The sequence below is a fragment of the Oncorhynchus nerka genome, linkage group LG27, assembly GCF_034236695.1.
Source record: "Oncorhynchus nerka isolate Pitt River linkage group LG27, Oner_Uvic_2.0, whole genome shotgun sequence".
NCBI lineage: Eukaryota > Metazoa > Chordata > Actinopteri > Salmoniformes > Salmonidae > Oncorhynchus > Oncorhynchus nerka.
Window position 1 is genome coordinate 61612763 of NC_088422.1, and position 18973 is coordinate 61631735.

The 18973-nt window shown below is 43.2% G+C and overlaps 1 protein-coding gene across 1 annotated transcript in view; it reads left to right on the plus strand.

Moving 5' to 3' along the window:
- The window catches only part of LOC115112107 (neural-cadherin-like), a 218643-nt gene that overhangs the window by 77901 nt on the left and 121769 nt on the right, over positions 1 to 18973 (plus strand). The window contains 1 exon segment of the mRNA XM_065011153.1: positions 570 to 856. Within this exon segment, the coding sequence (XP_064867225.1) occupies positions 570 to 856 (287 nt within the window).

An 18973-nucleotide genomic window follows, 5' to 3' on the forward strand; every position in this document is an offset into this window, starting at 1 on the left:
TTAATGCTAGCAAAAATTCCCTGTCTTAGGTTAGTTAGGGTCACCACTTTATTTTAAGAATATGAAATATCAAAATAATAATTGAGATAATTATTTATTTCAATTTGTATTTCTTTCATCACATTCCCAGTGGGTCAGAAGTTTACATGTTATTCAAGTATAAAGGTAGATGAAAAAAAAAAACATGAGCTGGCGCACACCCAGAATAATAGTTTGTGTGGAAGGTGCTGACTAACGGCAAATAAACTATAAACTATCGAAATAAAGAAAGTCGCACACTCCACGTGTAAGTATAAATGACCAATGATTGCCATAGATGACCTGTTAATTACCAACATTACTGTCAATTCTACCGGTCAACTACCGGTCAACTACCGGTCAACTACAGGTAACTACCGGTCAACTACCGGTAACTACCAGCAGCCGCCAGCCCAGTAGCCCTCCCCTCCTCACACCAGCCTCACACCGGTCAACTACCGGTAGTTGTGTAACCCTATTAATACATTTCAACGAGAGCAAAGCTGTATTTCCCACTTATTTTAGGGGAACCGCTGTTTGTTTGCCTCCAGCTATGTGGAAGACTTTAGCAAGCCAGTAATCCTAAAAAATACTGCAGAGTTCCACCCCCTCCTCACCCCAGCCCACTCCAGCAACCGCCAGCCCTGTAGCCCTCCCCTCCTCACCCCAGCCCACTCCAGCAGCCGCCAGCCCAGTAGCCCTCCCCTCCTCACCCCAGCCCACTCCAGCAGCCGCCAGCCCAGTAGCCCTCCCCTCCTCACCCCAGCCCACTCCAGCAGCCGCCAGCCCAGTAGCCCTCCCCTCCTCACCCCAGCCCACTCCAACAGCCGCCAGCCCAGTAGCCCTCCCCTCCACACCGCTCTAGTTCAGCATAGCCATTTCCCCCTTTCCATTTGCTGGTAAAAACCACTTAGACGCACACACGCAGAGGATAAGTATGAGCACCACCCGCCAGGGCTGAGCTCTGAGTGCAGCCCCAGCCTGGCGAGTCCTCGTTTACGGCAGTGTGAGGTTGGTGCTGCAGCCGCCTTCATGCCAACCTCCCAGACTTATTAAAGCTTTCCTCTCCTCTCCTCTCCACACAGCACAGCACAGCACAGCACAGCACAGCACAGCACACACTCAGCCTTAATGTCTCTAAAACTTCTCCCTGCTGGGCCCCAAATACAATCACACATTTACTTTCTGCCCACATCTAAGATTCCTAGCCAGCATGGGAGGAAAGAGGACCTAGCATGTATTTAGTTTTTTTCAGTGCCAACGTAATTCAACGCTAACTAACTACCAATTGGTTGACCGTAGCCTGAGGAATTCCAGTTGATTTGGAGAGCGGAGATCCCAAATTGAACACCAACATTTCATTGAAGTAACATTTCATTCAGCAACATTACCATTTATTTTTCTCTGTCTTTTCTTAATGGAGGATGGTGTCAAAGTCATTTTCGGCAGGAGAGCAATTACCACGACACATTTTTAATAAGAGTGCACCTGTTGGTTGTTTTCAACCCTCGCTGTCTCTTTCCCCTCCTATCGTTTCTGTTTAACACCATGTGAAAACAACATGTCTACGCAGTGCAACTAGTGAAGAATAAAAAACACTTGTAGCCTAACATTCCTAACTCAGCTTGTGGGTTTGTGTCATGTCTGAGTTGCATAGTGAGTGGGTTGGCTGGCTCTGGAACCCTGTGGATTTGTGTTGTACTGGCAGGGGGCTGCATAGTGGGCTGTCTGTCTCTGAGGTTGAGTGTCTCCAAAAGTCTTCTCGTCTCGTGGGCTGGTGTTGTCAGAAGCTGTGGTCCTTGAGGAGTTGTTCTGAGATGTCAGTGGCTCGCTGTGCATATTTTCCCCTTGTGGCGGTGCGGCGTGGAGCCGTGCGTGTTATAATGGGTAGGCATAGTGCAGTGGCCATGGGGAGATGGATCCTGAGTGACAGTTGGATCGTGGCCCAGGGGAGTCCAGGACCACTGACTCAGGACCAGACCACGTTCATGCTACAACGGTGTACACACTCTAATGGGCTTCTGCTGTTCAGATGCACGCTGCACTTCACTCTGTGTGCACTGTGAGCATGGAGTGCGAGCATGGAGTGCCGGATCTTTGGCAGGTTAATAGTTTACAGCCTGTTTTGTTTGTGAGTTTGTTTCTCTGTAGTCTTAACTATGTGACATAGCAGAACCATACTAGTCCTGTGTGTGTAAGCATGCAACAGTCATCACTGTTTTGGAGCACCAGGTCTGTGTGCAGCTGGCCTCTGCACTACAGCATGCCACTCTTTCACCGCTCCTCTGCCTCTCTGCTTCTCTCTCTATCTCTCAATAGCTCTCGCTCATAATCTCTCTCCTACACACACACACCACACTCCCATTTTCACTCTATCTTGCTTTCTCTCACTCTGTCTCACTCTCTCTAACGCTATCTCTCACTCAACTCGGGAGCCGGGCTGTAATCGGTGAGCTCAAGTATCTCTTCCTGCCACAAGCCTCTTACCTGCTTTATATAGCGGCTAGAGACCGGGCTAGAGGATTATATGGCGGAGCGACCGGCCACACCAGGGAACTGGTAAAGCCACGGACAGAGCCACTCCATAAGCCAGAAGGAACGCTGGGTAAATGTCAGAAATAGGAGAGTGGCTTCGCCGCTGAGCCACCCGGCTCCTTAAATACAGTTAAGCATATCAACCAGCCGCAGGTTAGCAATGACATGCTGTACATGTAGACATGTAGGTGGTTCCGTCTCTGATGCACTATAGGCAGTGTGGGAAGTCAAGGAAATTGCAATTTTGAAAAAAATGTCCTAGGAAGTCATAGAAGAGTGGAGACGCCTACATGTACTGTGCACAAACGAACAAGATCCGGGCGATTTTTGAAAATGTGCACTAGGAGAATAGTGGTTACTAAGCAAACAATAGTGCAGAGTCCATGTAATGCCAATGTACTGTTTGTATCTGCAGCCTCTGGATCCAGGACTCCCACTGAACATAGTGTGCTCTGTCTGCTTTTATTCTCTGTTCCTATTCAGCAGTGTGTGTGTGTGTGTGTGTGTGTGTGTGTGTGTGTGTGTGTGTGTGTGTGTGTGTGTGTGTGTTCATGTTTGAGAGGAAATTGACTTATTTTGTGAGTGCTTCTTTGCTTGTACTGTGATTGTGGTGCAGCTGTGCTAGCGGTCCTCGCTCAGCATCTGACAGCAATGTGTGTATAGTGAAAGATGCCCCTCCAAGGCCCTGAGGGGTGAGGGTGCCCCCCAGCTCTATGCTCTGCCATGCAGATGCCCCCCCCCCCAAAAATACAACTCCCTATTCAGCAAGTCTATAAGAACACACATAACTGGGCCCCAGTAACCCACTTAGCACTCACATCCATAGGAGATTTCAGCACATCAAAATGCCAAAATTCATATTACCCAGAAATACTTTGGGCCCTCATGTGGTCAAGTCAAAATCCTGGTGCAACTCAATGAGAAATAAATATTTTAAAGTCAATAATGATATACTCAACTATGCATACTATACTATATGGACTGAGAAAGTTGAGGGGGTATTTAGTGTTTAGTAATCTGATTGAGGGGTGAACTTGATGGCCTCCTCTGGGCTGGGTTGAGTGAGCAGGTGGGATGATCGTTAGGCCAGTGGTTTTTATAGGGGGCTGTAATGAGCTTGTCCAGACTGATGCTGTTTTCCAGACACTGCCACCACAGCCACCGTGATTAGAGGCAGAATCAGCTTAATGAGAACACGCTTTGTAAAAACCACCAGCCTAATTAGCAACACAGAGATGCTGCCTGGAAAAGGCACACACTTACCGCAGATACATTTTCTCAATCCCCCATCTGTGAATCACCAAATATATAACAGTGGAGCGAGAGCGAGAGGTAAAATGAGTTGGAATTGGTTTGTGCGATGTTGGCGGTCCAAATCAGCGATTTTCTACTACGTGTGCCAGACAAACTCTAAAGTGAATGTCAGTGCTAGTTGTGTGTCTTAAAAGAAGGTGAAATTAATGTTTGGCTTTTAATCAGGGCCTAATTGAAGCACTTCATTATTTCTGTGGAATTACATCTGTCCTATGTGAGCTGCTCATAACCACCATATTTAAAAAAGAAAAAAAAAAAAGAAAAAAAGATTGAAGTTTATATTGACTTTTCTCCTCATGTCTCTTGGTCTTGAATCTTGCAGTAGGATTGCATATGCTTTTGCCAAGGAGGTGTAGAAGCATTCCAAGTCCATTTCTCTCCTCAGTTTGACTTCAAAGCGACAACACTAATCCCCTCATCCTGCTTCTGCCCGTCTGTTATTAATCCCCTTAATAATCCGTTTAGCAGCTTTCATGCATTTTTGTTTATGGGCATTGTTACGGAGCAGAAAAGTGATGTACATAATCCAGAGAACTGGTTAAAGGTACCAACATTCACAACAGTTTCCATTCAGCCTTTTTGTTTTCACACCCACCAATGGAAAACAAGCACATCTCGCTTTCAGATCTCGATCCCCCTCAACACCTGTGAGAACACTGGGAATTAAATGTTAACACCTCACATTTCTGCTCGACTCCAAAGCCTCAGTTTGGGTTCAAGATAATACTCAAACTGACAAGGTAGGTAGGCTTCATTAACCTCCAGTTGAAGAAATACAAATATAATTAAAACTGCTGATTAGATTTGTGAATGCTGTCGAACAAGTTGGGCGATTCCATGCCAGCGTGCGTAGCCACAAAAAAAAAATTTTTGGTATCTCAGATTGTTCTGGCAATTCTCACATAGAAACTTAATTTGGAAGGAATGATGTTTGACATGCTTTTTACATTTGTATCACAAAATGTTTTGGAGAAATCATGATGAAAGTGGCCATTTTAGGCCCTTTTTAGACATGTACATGCCTCCTGTAAGACCCTATGATCTGTGAACCGTACATGATACAGACAACATCTTGGTCTTGATTCAACGTTAAACATATTAACATTAAGATATCAAAGTACTCTTTTGGATTTAGTTCATTTTAAGACATATTGTTTGTAACACTATACTCTTCAAACACCTCAAATTTCTAGAGTGGGCTCTCTGGTACTTTTAACGATAGTACCCATTTATACATAGAAATATATAGAAATTGCATTATAGGTCATTAACCAATCACCTCCTTTAGGATTGCACATTCAGCAAATCACCAGCAGAGGGAGTTCCCTTTGAATCTATTTTCCCATTCACTGTCGGAATGCTTCTACACCTCTTTGGCAAAGTACATGCAAAAAAAAAAAAAGAAAGCTCAATCTAAAAGGGTACTTTTGAGATACTTTTTCATATTTTTAATGTTGAATAAAGGAATATGAAAGTGTGTATTTCAAAATCTAGACATCCCCCATATTATAAGGAGTATAATGACACCAAGATGTTGTCTGTATCATGTACATGTCTAAAAATGACCTAAAATAGCCACTTTCAGCATGATAAAATATATCATATATATATATATATATATATATATATATATATATATATATATATATATATATATATATATGTATGTGTGTGTGTGTGTATTTGTGATACAAATGTGAAAGGCATATCAAACATCCTTCCTCCTAATTAAGTTACTATGTGAGAAATGCCTGAACAATCTCAGATACCACAAATATATTCGGGCTGCGCCGGCGTGGAATCACTCAGTTAGAAAATGTATTTGCAAGGTAATGAATGTGTCTACTTTAGCTCATAGTGCCAACTAATGAATTGTGTTTTTGTGTGTGCCACCCACATCCAACATCTGAGCCTTCGTTTAAATGTAGGCATATTAAACACATTCAAGATCATTCCAGCGATATGCTTGGTTTAGCAAGACTTGAGCATGACGACGTATCTGTTGATTAAACACACAACCAGATTTAGATTAGTGTTCTGCCTAGATCTGTGGGATTTGCTAGTGGTTAATATTCTCTGTCCAGACTTGTGTCTGATAAGCCGTGAGGCTAAAGAAATAAGTGTCCGATTTCCAGGCCCTGATCTATAGAGGAATAGGTTGTGACTGTAAGTTTCCGGCCGGGACACAGGGCTAAATCTGCATCAGAACAATTTTTTATTTGTATTCTTTAATTTCACCTTTATTTAACCAGGTAGGCCAGTTGAGAACAAGTTCTCATTTACAACTGCGACCTGGCCAAGATGAAGCAAAGCAGTGAGACAAAAACAACACAGAGTTACACATAAACAAACGTACAGTCAATAACACAAAAGAAAAGAAAATAGGCCATAGAGGTGAAAATAATTACAATTAACACTGGAGTGATAGATGTGCAGATGATGATGTGCAAGTAGAGATACTGGGGTGTAAAAGAGCAAAAGGGTAAGTAATAATATGAGGATGAGGTAGTTGGGTGTGCTATTTATAGATTGGTTGTGTACAGGTACAGTGATTGGGAAGCTGCTCTGACAGCTGATGCTTGAAGTTAGAGAGGGAGATATAAGACTCCAGCTTCAGAGATTTTTGCAATTCGTTCCAGTCATTGGCAGTAGAAAACTGGAAGGAAACTGGAAAGAAAGGCGGCCAAAGGAAGTGTTGGCCTTGTGGATGACCAGTGCAATTTACCTGCTGGAGCGCGTGCTACGGGTGGGTGTTGCTATGGTGACCAGTGAGCTGAGATAAGGCGGAGCTTTACCTAACAAAGACTTATAGATGACCTGGAGCCAGTGGGTTTGGCGACATATGTAGTGAGGGCCAGCCAACGAGAGCATACAGGTTGCAGTGGTGGGTAGTATATTGTGCTTTGGGGATAAAACAGATGGCACTGTGATAGACTGCATCCAGTTTGCTGAGTAGAGTGTCGGGGGCTATTTTGTAAATGACATCGCCGAAGTCAAGGATAGGTAGGATAGTCAGTTTTACGAGGGTATGTTTGGCGATTCTAGATTTAATTATGGATTGGAGATGCTTAATGTGAGTCTGGAAGGAGAGTTTACAGTCTAACCAGACACCTAGGTATTTGTAGTTGTTCACATATTCTAGGTCAGAACCATCCAGAGTAGTGAAGCTAGTCAGGCGGGAGGCAATCGGTTGAAGAGCATGCATTTAGTTTTACTAGCATTTAAAAGCAGTTGGAGGCCCCTCACAAGTGGGGTGGACGGGATTGGGATTACCATGGGGGGAAAAGTGTCTTTCATTTAACGAGCCATGGACAGAGGGACAGGGTGTGCCACGCGTGCCCCAAATTTCACACGTAAACCCTGCGCTACTCTCTATGGATTCGCTGACAACGCTGCCTGACAAAACTGCTGCTTATTTTATATGAAACGGCAGCAGGAACACCTGGGATCAATGATCTAAAGCATGGGGGGACCAGTGGTCGAAAAAGTACCCAGTTGTCATACTTGAGTAAAAGTAAAGAAACCTTAATAGAAAATGACTCAAGTATAAGTGAGTAAAATACTACTTGAGTAAAAGTCTAAAAGTATTTATTTTTAAATATACTTAACTATTAAAAGTACATGTAATTGCTAAAAGTATCACAAGTCAAAGTTAAAGTATAAATCATTTCAAATGCCTTATATTAAGCAAAGCAGACGGCACATTTAGTTTTATTTATGGATTGCCAGGGGCACACTCAGGCATAATTTACAAACAAAGCATTTTTATTTAATGAATCCGCCAGATCAGAGGCAGTAGGTGTGACCAGGGATGTTCTCTTGATAAGTGCGTGAATTGGAGCATTTTTCTGTCCTGCTAAGCATTCAAAATGTAATTTTGGGTGTCAGGGAAAATGTACTGTAAGGAGTAGAAAGTACATTATTTTCTGTAGGAATGTTATAGATTTAAAGTAAAATTTGTAAAAAAAAATATGAATATTAAAGTACAAAAAAAAACTAAATCTACTTAAGTAGTACTTTAAAGTACTGTATATCTATTTACTTAAATACTTTACACCACTGTGCGACACACAAAATCAAACTCTCGCTCTCACTTTCTTTCTTAATCTCTCGTACTGTCTCTCCCTCGCTCACACACGCACGCACTCACGCACAAACACATGCATGCACGCACACGCACACACATACACATGTTCTTCTATCCCCCTGGGGATCTAAAATGTATTTCCATTCAAAATCCTATTTTTCCTAACCCTAACCCTAACCCTAACCTTAACCTTAACCTTAACCTTAAACTTAACCTTAACCTAACCCTAACCTTATCCCATAACCTAACCCAACCCCTAAACCTAACTCCTAACCCTCAACCTAAGACAAATGTCGATGTTGCCTTGGTGAACTGGGTTGTGATATATGATGATGGTTTCATTCCTCATTACTTGAAGCCATCCAACCATCGCCACTCACCAATCATTTCTATCTGACTACAAGAGGAGATGAGAGATTAAGCAATTAACTTCTATTTTCTCTAATCACAGTGAACGTTTGGCAGGAGAACCAGAGAGAGAGAACAAAAATAACATTGTCCATATTCCTTCGTTTTTCTTTTTTGAGAGATTGTATTGGGGGGGAGAAAAAAACTAAAGCAGTATGGGACATGTTTCAAAGGAACTTTGGAGAAGAGGGATAGATGGAAAGGAATGCTGGAGAGACTGCTGCCGTTCTTTCAAAGCTTGTGGTTATTCTTTCATTAGTCCAGGGAATGAATTTCGCAATCCTCCACTGATCTTCCTATCCATCCGCTGCTCCTTCACAATGTCTTTGTCTTTATAGCTTGTCTGCTTAGACTCACTTTACAAAGGCTAGCATGGGGCTGGTGCACAGAGCCGAGAGCAGAAGCCATTGATGTAAGGCTGAAACAAAAACATTTTTCAATTGACCATGTTTTCCCAGCCAAAAGCTGTATGGCCCTAGTCTAAACAACACAGTTGTTGTGATTGTAGGCCCTGTAGGTTATGTCATGTCAAATGGATGATGTAGGAGGAAACGCTTTGGGTCTGACCGGACAGCAGCAGCAGAGACAAACATCCTAAGATCTTAATCAGAGGCTTGAAACCCTGGTTGAACCCCAGCACACCTTAATAGTTTAACAGGATAACACCTGATTCACTCTTCCGGACTGCTCACACGCTAAATACAGTTTGACTCCAACGAAAGCCACTCACATGTATTTAGCGTAAACATGTTAAGCATTTCAATTGACTACCCTCTCAAATGCACTGAATGGCTTCGATTGGTTTTTAACTCGTGTCCGTTTTCACAGTCTGCTTCGCTAATATTAATGAAGTTGTGCATATCCCTTTAATAAGGAACTGGCAGCCGGGTGGTTCAATCTAACAGTGAAGAAGTATTATATGAAGTCAAGTGAAGTGAGTCATGGATAGTGAACAGCACTGTGAGAGAGTTTCTGCCCAGCCCAAGACCAGTCCAGGGTGAGATGACACAGCACACAGGGTGAGAATGGAGAAACCTTAGACATGATAAGTCTCTTAATGGGGAAATCCTCCTCAGTGTCAATCAACAAGAGTACACGGTGAGTGGCCATGCATGGCCATACTGAGGCTGTATGCATTCACCTGGTGCTGTGTTATATAATATTCTTTGTCTCAATACGTGTGGATGGTTTTCTGTATGCACACGGTGTCCTGTTGTGCCAGACCGTGCCATTATAACCAGACTGTGTGAGTCCCCCTGAAAAAGCACAATGTCCCCCACTCTTATTAACTTTATTCCCCCTTAGGCTGGGGAAATATAAATGGAATTTTGCAATTGAAGAACTAGCTGTGCGTAATGTGTGTGTGTTGAAGTGTGTTCTTGGTAGTGTCAGTATTTTCAATTATGAAAAGCTGTTGAGGGGAAAAAAAAATCTAATTATGGCCTACACATTTGTATCGTTTGCAATTTGTGTAAGACTTAGAGCTGGGCCCCCCCCCCCCCTTTCCTTTTCTAAATTGGTATTTTCATGTGAAATGTTAAAAAGTCAGTACCTTCCTCTTTAATAAGATTATGAAAGTCACAATTTCCCAGAGAGGGCCAAATAGCTCCATGTAATCTGAGAGAATATTTAATTAGCCAAAGCTTCTTCTAGTTCTCACCTCTGTCTCTGTCTCTCTTCCTCTCCCTCAAATCAAATCAAAATCAAATGACATTTTATTGTTCACATATACATATTTAGCAGATGTTATTGCGGGTGTAGCGAAATGCTTATATATATATATATATATATATATATATATATATATATACCATTCAAACATTTGGGGTCACTTAAAATTGTCCTTGTTTTTGAAAGAAAAGCACATTTTCTTGTCTATAAAAATAACATCAAATTGATCAGAAATACAGTGTAGACATTGTTAATGTTGTAAATGACTATTGTAGCTGGAAATGGTTGATTTTTTTTATGGAATATCTACATAGGCTGGCAGAGACCTATTATCAGCAACCATCACTCCTGTGTTCCAATGGCACGTTGTGTTAGCTAATCTAAGTTAATCATTCTAAAAGTAATTGATCATTAGAAAACTCTAGTACAACGTTGTGTAATACTCCCTTCACAGAACAGCGCAAACTGTCTCAAACCAGAATAGAAAGAGGAGTGGGTGGCCCCGGTGCACAACTGAGCAAGAGGAACAAGTACATTAGAGTGTCTAGTTTGAGAAACAGAAGCCTCACAAGTCCTCAACTGGCAGCTTCATTAAATAGTACCCACAAAACACCAGTCTCAACGTCAACAGTGAAGTGGCGACTCTGGGATGCTGGCCTTCTAGGCAGAGTTCCTCTGTCCAGTGTCTGTTATTTTGCCCATCTTAATATTTTCTTTTATTGGCCAGTTTGAGATATGGCTTTTTCTTTGTAACTCTGCTTAGAAGGCCAGCATGGTAGCCATCAAGTGTGCCTTGAATTCTAAATAAATCACCAACAATGTCACCAGCAAAGCACCCCCACACCATCACACCTCCTCCTCCATGTTTCACGGTGGGAACCACACATGCGGAGGTCATCCGTTCACCAACGCTGCGTCTCACAAAGACACGACGGTTGGATCCAAATCATATTAAATGTGGACTCATCAGACCAAAAGACAGATTTCCACCGGTCTAATGGCCATTGCTCTTGTTTCTTGGCCCAAGCAAGTATCTTGTGCTTATTGGTGTCCTTTAGTAGTGGTTTCTTTGCAGCAGTTCGACCATGAAGGCCTGATTCACAGTCTCCTTTGAACAGTTGATGTTGAGATGTGTCTTAAAGTATTGATGGTGTCACGTTTGTCATAAGGAGGAGACCAAGGCGCAGCGTGATATGAATACATACTCTTTAATTAAACGATGAAACACAAAACAAACTTACAAAATAACAAGACTCTATATAAACTGAGTGCTGACACAGGCAACTACACATAGACAATAACCCACAGATAAACCAAGGAATATGGCTACCTAAATATGGTTCCCAATCAGAGACAACGATAAACAGCTGCCTCTGCTTGAGAACCAATCTAGGCAACCATGGACATATAAACCCCTAGACTATAAAAACCCCTAGACATTCAAAAACTCTAGACAGGACAAAAACACATATATCACCCTCGTCACACCCTGACCTAACCAAAATAATAAAGAAAACACAGAATACTAAAGTCAGGGCGTGACAGGTGGACTGTCATTTATCTTTGCTTATTTGATCTGTTCTTGCCATAATATGGACTTGGTCTTTTACCAAATAGGTCTATCTTCTGTATACCACCCCTACCTTGTCACAACACAACTGATTGGAAAGAAGGAAAGAAATTCCACAAATTAACTTGTAACAAGGCACACCTGTTAATTGAAATGGTGACAACCTCATGAAGCTGGTTGAGAGAATGCCAAGAGTGTACAAAGTTGTCAAGTCATCAAGGCAAAGGGTGGCTATCTCAGATATAATATATATTTTTGGTTGTTTACTACATGATTCCTTGTGTTATTTCATAGTGTTGATGTCTTCACTATTATTCTACAATGTAGAAAATAGTCAAATATACAGAAAAACCCTGGAAAGTGCAGGTGTGTCCAAACTTTTGACTAATGCTGTATATATATTGTATGTAATAGGATGTACAGACATTATGGATGTGGATAGAATACACTATTTATACAAAACTATGTGGACACCCCTTCCATTAGTGGATTTGGCTATTTCAGCCACACCAGTTGCTGACAGGTATATAAAATTGAGCACACAGCCATGCAATCTCCATAGACAAGCATTGGCAGTAGAATGGCCCATACTGAAGAGCTCAGGGACTTCCAACGTGGAACCGTAATTTGTATTTATTTAACTAGGCAAGTCAGTTAAGAACACATTCTTATTCACAATGACGGCCTACCAGACACCACAACACTACATGAAGAGAGACCTAAGACAACAACATAGCATGGTAGCAACAGTTGAAACGTGTGAAACATGGTATGTCATGCAATAAAATGCAAATTAATTACTTAAAAATCATACAATGTGATTTTCTGGATTTTTGTTTTAGATTCCGTCTCTCACAGTTGAAGTGTACCTATGATAAAAAATTACAGACCTCTACATGCTTTGTAAGTAGGAAAACCTGCAAAATCGGCAGTGTATCAAATACTTGTTCTCCCCACTGTACATATGAAATGGGTAAAACAGTATGTAAACATTGTTATAGTGACTAGTGTTCTATTATTAATGTGACTAGTGTTCCATGTCTATGTACATAGGGCAACAGTGTTGAGTAACGGGCTAGTGACAGTGAATAAGTTCAGGGCAGGGTACTGGGCGAATATTTAACAGTCTGACGGCCTTGAGATAGAAGCTGTTTTTCAGTTTCTCGGTCCCAGCTTTGATGCACGTGTACTGACCTTGCCTTCTGGATGATAGCGGGGTCAACAGACCGTGGCTGAGGTCCTTGATGATCTTCTTGGCCTTCCTGTGACACCAGGTGTTGTAGATATTCTGGAGGGCAGGCAGTGTACCCCCAGTGGTCCGTTGGGCGAACCGCGCCACCCTCTGGAGAGCCCTGCGGACAAGCCAAATTTCTTCAGCCTCCTGTGGTTAAATAGACGTTGTTGCGCCTTCTTCACCACACTGTCTGTGTGGGTGGACAAGTTCAGATTTTCAGTGGTGTATGCCGCTGAACTTAAAGCTTTTCACCTTCTCCACTGCGGCCTCTATAATGTGGTTGGGGATGTGCTCTCTCTGCTATTTCCTGAAGTCCACGATCAGTACCTTTGTTTTGTTGACGTTGAGGGAGAGGTTGTTTTCTTAGCACCACTCCGCCAGGGCCCTTACCTCGTCCCTGTAGGCTGTCTAGTCATTGTTGGTAATCAGGCCTACCGCTGTTGTGTCGTCTCCAGACTTGATGAATGAATTGGAGGCGTGCGTGGCCACGCAGTGATGGGTGAACAGGGAGTACAGGCGGGGGCTGTGGGGCCCCTGTGTTGAGGATCAGCATAGAAAAGGTGTTGTTGCCTACCTTCACCACCTGGGGTTTGGCCCGTCAGGAAGTCCAGGACCCAGTTGCACAGGGCGGGTTTCAGGCCAGGGGGCCCGAGCTTAATGATGAGGGTACTATGGTGACGGCTGAGCTGTAGTCAACGAACAGCATTCTTACATAGGTATTCCTCTTGTCCAGTCTCTCTCTCTCTCTCTCTCTCTCTCTCTCTCTCTCTCTCTCTCTCTCTCTCTCTCACTCTCACACACACACACACACACTTTCACTCCCTCTGTCTCTCTCTCTCTCTCTCTCCAGCTGCTGTGCTGTAAAGTGATAGAACTGTGTTCCCGGGAGAACAGGGACTCCTGTAGTTAGCATGCAGTGCTGGGAGTAGAGAGAATGAGGAAGCTTCCCCCTTCTTCCTAGACTGGTAAGAGACAGTAATTGTGCCTGTGTTCCCTCTGTCAGCAGTACGCAGGGCAGAGAGGATAGAAGGAGCCAGGTGCTGATTGGGGTCATGCTAAGCACCTTCGCTAACAATGTCCGGAATAGGGGAAGAAACAGCTAGGTGACAAGTGAAGAGTGTGCAGTAATTTATTCAGAACCAGTTAAAAGTGTGGCCCCTGTCGATTCGTGGCTCTATCAAAAGTTTGGCGTTGGCGCTTCCTGAGAGCCCTACATTTGGCTCGGATCTCATGTTTGATTCACAGCACGGCCCCTGGAGTCTGTTCCATGTAAGCCAATTAATGGAAGGAGACTCTTCACCTGTCACGTGTGGTCATCTCTCTTCTGATCCCAGGTCAGCCAGTGGATTAGGTCACTGAGCTCACTATTAACTACATCAGGCTGTCTTTGTTTGTGTTGTTGCTGTTGGGCTTTTTGTTTCTCTCAGGCTAGACTCCAGACATACTAGGCTAGCTGGGGAAATGCATTCTCAGTGTCAGTGTCTGTTTTAAGTTGTTTTTATGTTTGAATGTACAGTTGATGTCAGAAGTTTACATACACTTAGGTTGGAGTCATTAAAACTAGTTTTTCAACCATAACAAACTATAGTTTTGGCAAGTCGGTGAGGACATTTACTTTGTGCATGACACAAGTCTTTTTTCCCAAAATTCTTTACAGACAGATTATTTCACTTGCAATTCACTGTACCACAATTCCAGTGGGTCAGAAGTTTACATACACTAAGTTGACTGTGCCTTTAAACAGCTTGGAAAATTCCAGAAAATGATATCATGGCTTTAGAAGCTTCTGACATCATTTGAGTCAATTGGAGGTGTACCTGTGGATGTATTTCAAGGCCTACTTTCAAACTCAGTGCCTCTTTGCTTGACATCATGGGAAAATCAAAAGAAATAAGCCAAGACCTCAGAAAAAAATTGGAGACCTCCACAAGTCTAGTTCATCCTTAGGAGCAATTTCCAAATGCCTGAAGGTACCACATTCATCTGTACAAACAATAGTATGCAAGTATAAACACCATGGGACCACGGAGCTGTCATACCACTCTGGAAGGAGACGTGTTCTGTCTCCTAGAGATGAACATATTTTGGTGCGAAAAGTGCAAGTAAATCCCATAACAACAGCAAAGGACCTTGTGAAGATGCTGGAGGAAACAGGTACAAAAGTATCTATATCCACAGTAAAACGAATCCTATATCTACATAACGTTAAAGGCCACTCAGCAAAGAAGAAGCCACTGCTCCAAAACCTCCATAACAAAAGCCAGATTACGGGTTGCAAATGCACATCGTACTTTTTGGAGAAATGTCCTCTGGTCTAATGAAACAAAAATAGAACTGTTTGGCCATAATGACCATCGTTATGTTTGGAGGAAAAAGGGAGAGGCGTGGAAGCCGAAGAAGACTATCACAACCGTGAAGCACGAGGGTGGCAGCATCATGTTGTGGGGGTGCTTTGATACAGGAGGGACTGGTGCACTTCATAAAATAGATGGCATCATGAGGGGGGAAACTATGTGGATATATTGAAGCAACATCTCAAAGACATCAGTCAGGAAGTTAAAGCTTGGTCGCAATTGGGTCTTCCAAATGGACAATGACCACAAACAGACTTCCAAAGTTATGGCAACATGGCTTAAGGACAACAAATTCAAGTTATTGGAGTGGCCATCACAAAGCCCTTGACCTCAATCCATTTACATTACATTTACATTTACATTTAAGTCATTTAGCAGACGCTCTTATCCAGAGCGACTTACAAATTGGTGCGTTCACCTTAAGACATCCAGTGGAACAGCCACTTTACAATAGTGCATCTAAATCTTTTAAGGGGGGTGAGAAGGATTACTTTATCCTATCCTAGGTATTCCTGAAAGAGGTGGGGTTTCAGGTGTCTCCGGAAGGTGGTGATTGACTCCGCTGTCCTGGCGTCGTGAGGGAGTTTGTTCCACCATTGGGGGGCCAGAGCAGCGAACAGTTTTGACTGGGCTGCGCGGGAACTGTACTTCCTCAGTGGTAGGGAGGCGAGCAGGCCAGAGGTGGACGAACGCAGTGCCCTTGTTTGGATGTAGGGCCTGATCAGAGCCTGGAGGTACTGAGGTGCCGTTCCCCTCACAGCTCCGTAGGCAAGCACCATGGTCTTGTAGCGGATGCGAGCTTCAACTGGAAGCCAGTGGAGAGAGCGGAGGAGCGGGGTGACGTGAGAGAACTTGGGAAGGTTGAACACCAGACGGGCTGCGGCGTTCTGGATGAGTTGTAGGGGTTTAATGGCACAGGCAGGGAGCCCAGCCAACAGCGAGTTGCAGTAATCCAGACGGGAGATGACAAGTGCCTGGATTAGGACCTGCGCTGCTTCCTGTGTGAGGCAGGGTCGTACTCTGCGGATGTTGTAGAGCATGCACCTACAAGAACGGGCCACCGCCTTGATGTTAGTTGAGAACGACAGGGTGTTGTCCAGGATCACGCCAAGGTTCTTAGCGCTCTGGGAGGAGGACACAATGGAGTTGTCAACCGTGATGGCGAGATCAATCCCATAGAGAATGTGTGGGCAGAACTGAAAAAGTGTGTGCAAGCAAGGAGGCCTACAAACCTGACTCTGTTACACCAGCTCTGTCAGGGGGAATGGGCCAAAATCCACCCAACTTATTGTGGGAAGCTTGTGGAAGGCTACCCGAAACGTTTGACCCAAGTTAAACAATTTAAAGGCAATGCTACCAAATACTAATTGAGTGTATGTAAACTTCTGACCCACTGGGAATGTGATGAAGGAAATCAAATCTGAAATAAATTATTCTCTCTACTATTATTCTGACATTTCAGTCTCAAAATAAACTGGTGATCCTAACTGACCTAAGACAGGGAATTGTTACGCGGATTAAATGTCAGGAATTGTGAAAAACTGAGTTGAAATGTATTTGGCTAAGGTGTATGTAAACTTGTGACCTCAACTGTAAGTAGCACCTACATCATTTTGAGTTCATTAATCAGTGTTGCTAGTAGATAGATTCACTACTGTAGCCCGAAGCATATTCATATTGTTTGTCCTTTATATTCAACCATCATTAAATGATCATTTTTCATAGTGGACAGCTTTACAATGAATGAAGACAAACAATTGACATGTACCAGTATTTCCTCGTTAGGATATCTCATCTATTGTAATGACCATTATTACTGTGTGAGAAGTGTTTCTGTCTCTGGGTGGACATATTGGAAGTTGGCCATTAGCCTCCCGGTTTATTATATGGGTAATGCTTTCTCCCTGCTATGCTTTCCATATCATCCCTGTTCCCCTCTTGTCTTCTTCCCAATTAAATCTGGGTATGTTATAGCAGCAGAGAGCAACCACTTAGAAACTCTCAATGAACCACGGACACTCAAGTGCAGCAGGATCGTTATTTGCGGTTTCTGAAAACGTCCAGCTTGATATTTCCCCTCTATCTTTATTTTATAGATGTGGTTCCCTTTTTATTTCTTTCTGTCTCCGTCCCTTTAATTCCATTGATTTATGCAATTGCTGCCTGTTTTTTCCCTGTTCCAGATTTTGTTATTTGTCTGTTTCCATAACAACCTTCGGGCCATTTCATACGCAGTGGGTTTTTGCTTAATCCTGCTCTGCTGCTCCGTTCCTATTTCTTAGGACTGTTTCACCTGTGTTTTTCACCTGTGTTCACCTGTGTTCTGTTTTATTCCCTCCCCTTCTCAATCTTCCTCTACCCCCCTCAATCTTCTCTCTGCTGTCTCCTGAAGTCCACGATCAGCTCCTTCGTTTTGTTGACGTTGAGGGAGAGGTTATTTTTCTTGGCACCACTCCGCCAGGGCCCTCACCTCCTCCCCGTAGGCTGTCTAGTCGTTGTTGATAATCAGGCCTACCACTGCCGTGTCGTCTGCAAACTTGATGATTGAGTTGGAGGCGTTTGTGGCCACGCTGCGATGGGTGAACAGGGATTACGGGGGTGGGCTGAGCACGCACCCTTGTGGGGCTCCAGTGTTGAGGATCAGCGTAGTGAATTGCTCCCTTGTTCCCCCCTCTGTCTTATTCCCTCCCATTCTCAATCTTACTCTATTCTCCTCCCTCTGTCTAAAATGTTATGTTGTCACGTGCCTTTTCTGTACTGCTGCTTTAACATGTTCAAAAAGCAATTTTCAAATCTATAATATGTTAGAGTACATTTAAAAAAAACTGTGGCAACAATAAAAATAGTGTTTGGGTGGCATTATTGAGTCCATCTTTTGCTTTTATTTAACTAGAGAACAGTTACAGTTATAGAATTGAAGCTCTGTGAGTGCAGTGTGCTTCAATGTGTCTTAAGTCATGCCACCACACATTTCGCTGTCATTAGATTTTTACCATTTATTTTTCAAAGGGACCTGATAATTTGATTCAACCTCATTTTCATTTCCATTGGTATAATCCGCTACCTGGCATTTCCCAATAGTAATAACATGATAATAACCTATAGCTTGTTGTTGATGCCTGCCTTTATGAGTGGGCATCACTGGGCACATCCCAGGCATGTGGTGCCTGGTGTTTTACCTACTGTCTCTGTCTTGTTTCCCAGACAGACACATAATCAGATGAGAGATAATCTAAGGGGAGATTGTTTATCTCAGACTAGAGTACTGTTATTTGCATTCTGCAGACGGAACACTGTTGATTGTAATTGGCGGTTATGAGGCATAACTGACCTTGCTGCCTTATCCTAGTTGGCTATTGTGAGTTTTAGGATCACTTAGGTGACAGTGTATCATGCATTCTCCGTCTCTCTCTTGCACTTGCCCATGTTTCGCTTGTCAATCTTTCTCGATCTCTCGATCTCTTCCTCTTTCCCTCTGTTTCTCTCTCATGATGCTCTGTTTCTTTTTTCCTCTTCTCCTATTCACCCTATTTCTCTCCCTCTGATTCCCCCGTCTCTCTTTGACTGGTATAAATAGCTGGCAGGCTGTCAGAGAGGGAACCAGAATGACAGCGTCTTGGGCTCTTTGATTCCCCTGGTGATTGGCCCTTTCATGGCCCCTGACAGAACACCTGCTTTCCTCTACCTGACAGCTGCAGGAGGGAAGGAGACAGAGAGACAGAGAGATGGAGAGAAAGAGAGAGCCAGAGAGAAAAAGAGAGACAGAGAGACAGAGAGCGTAG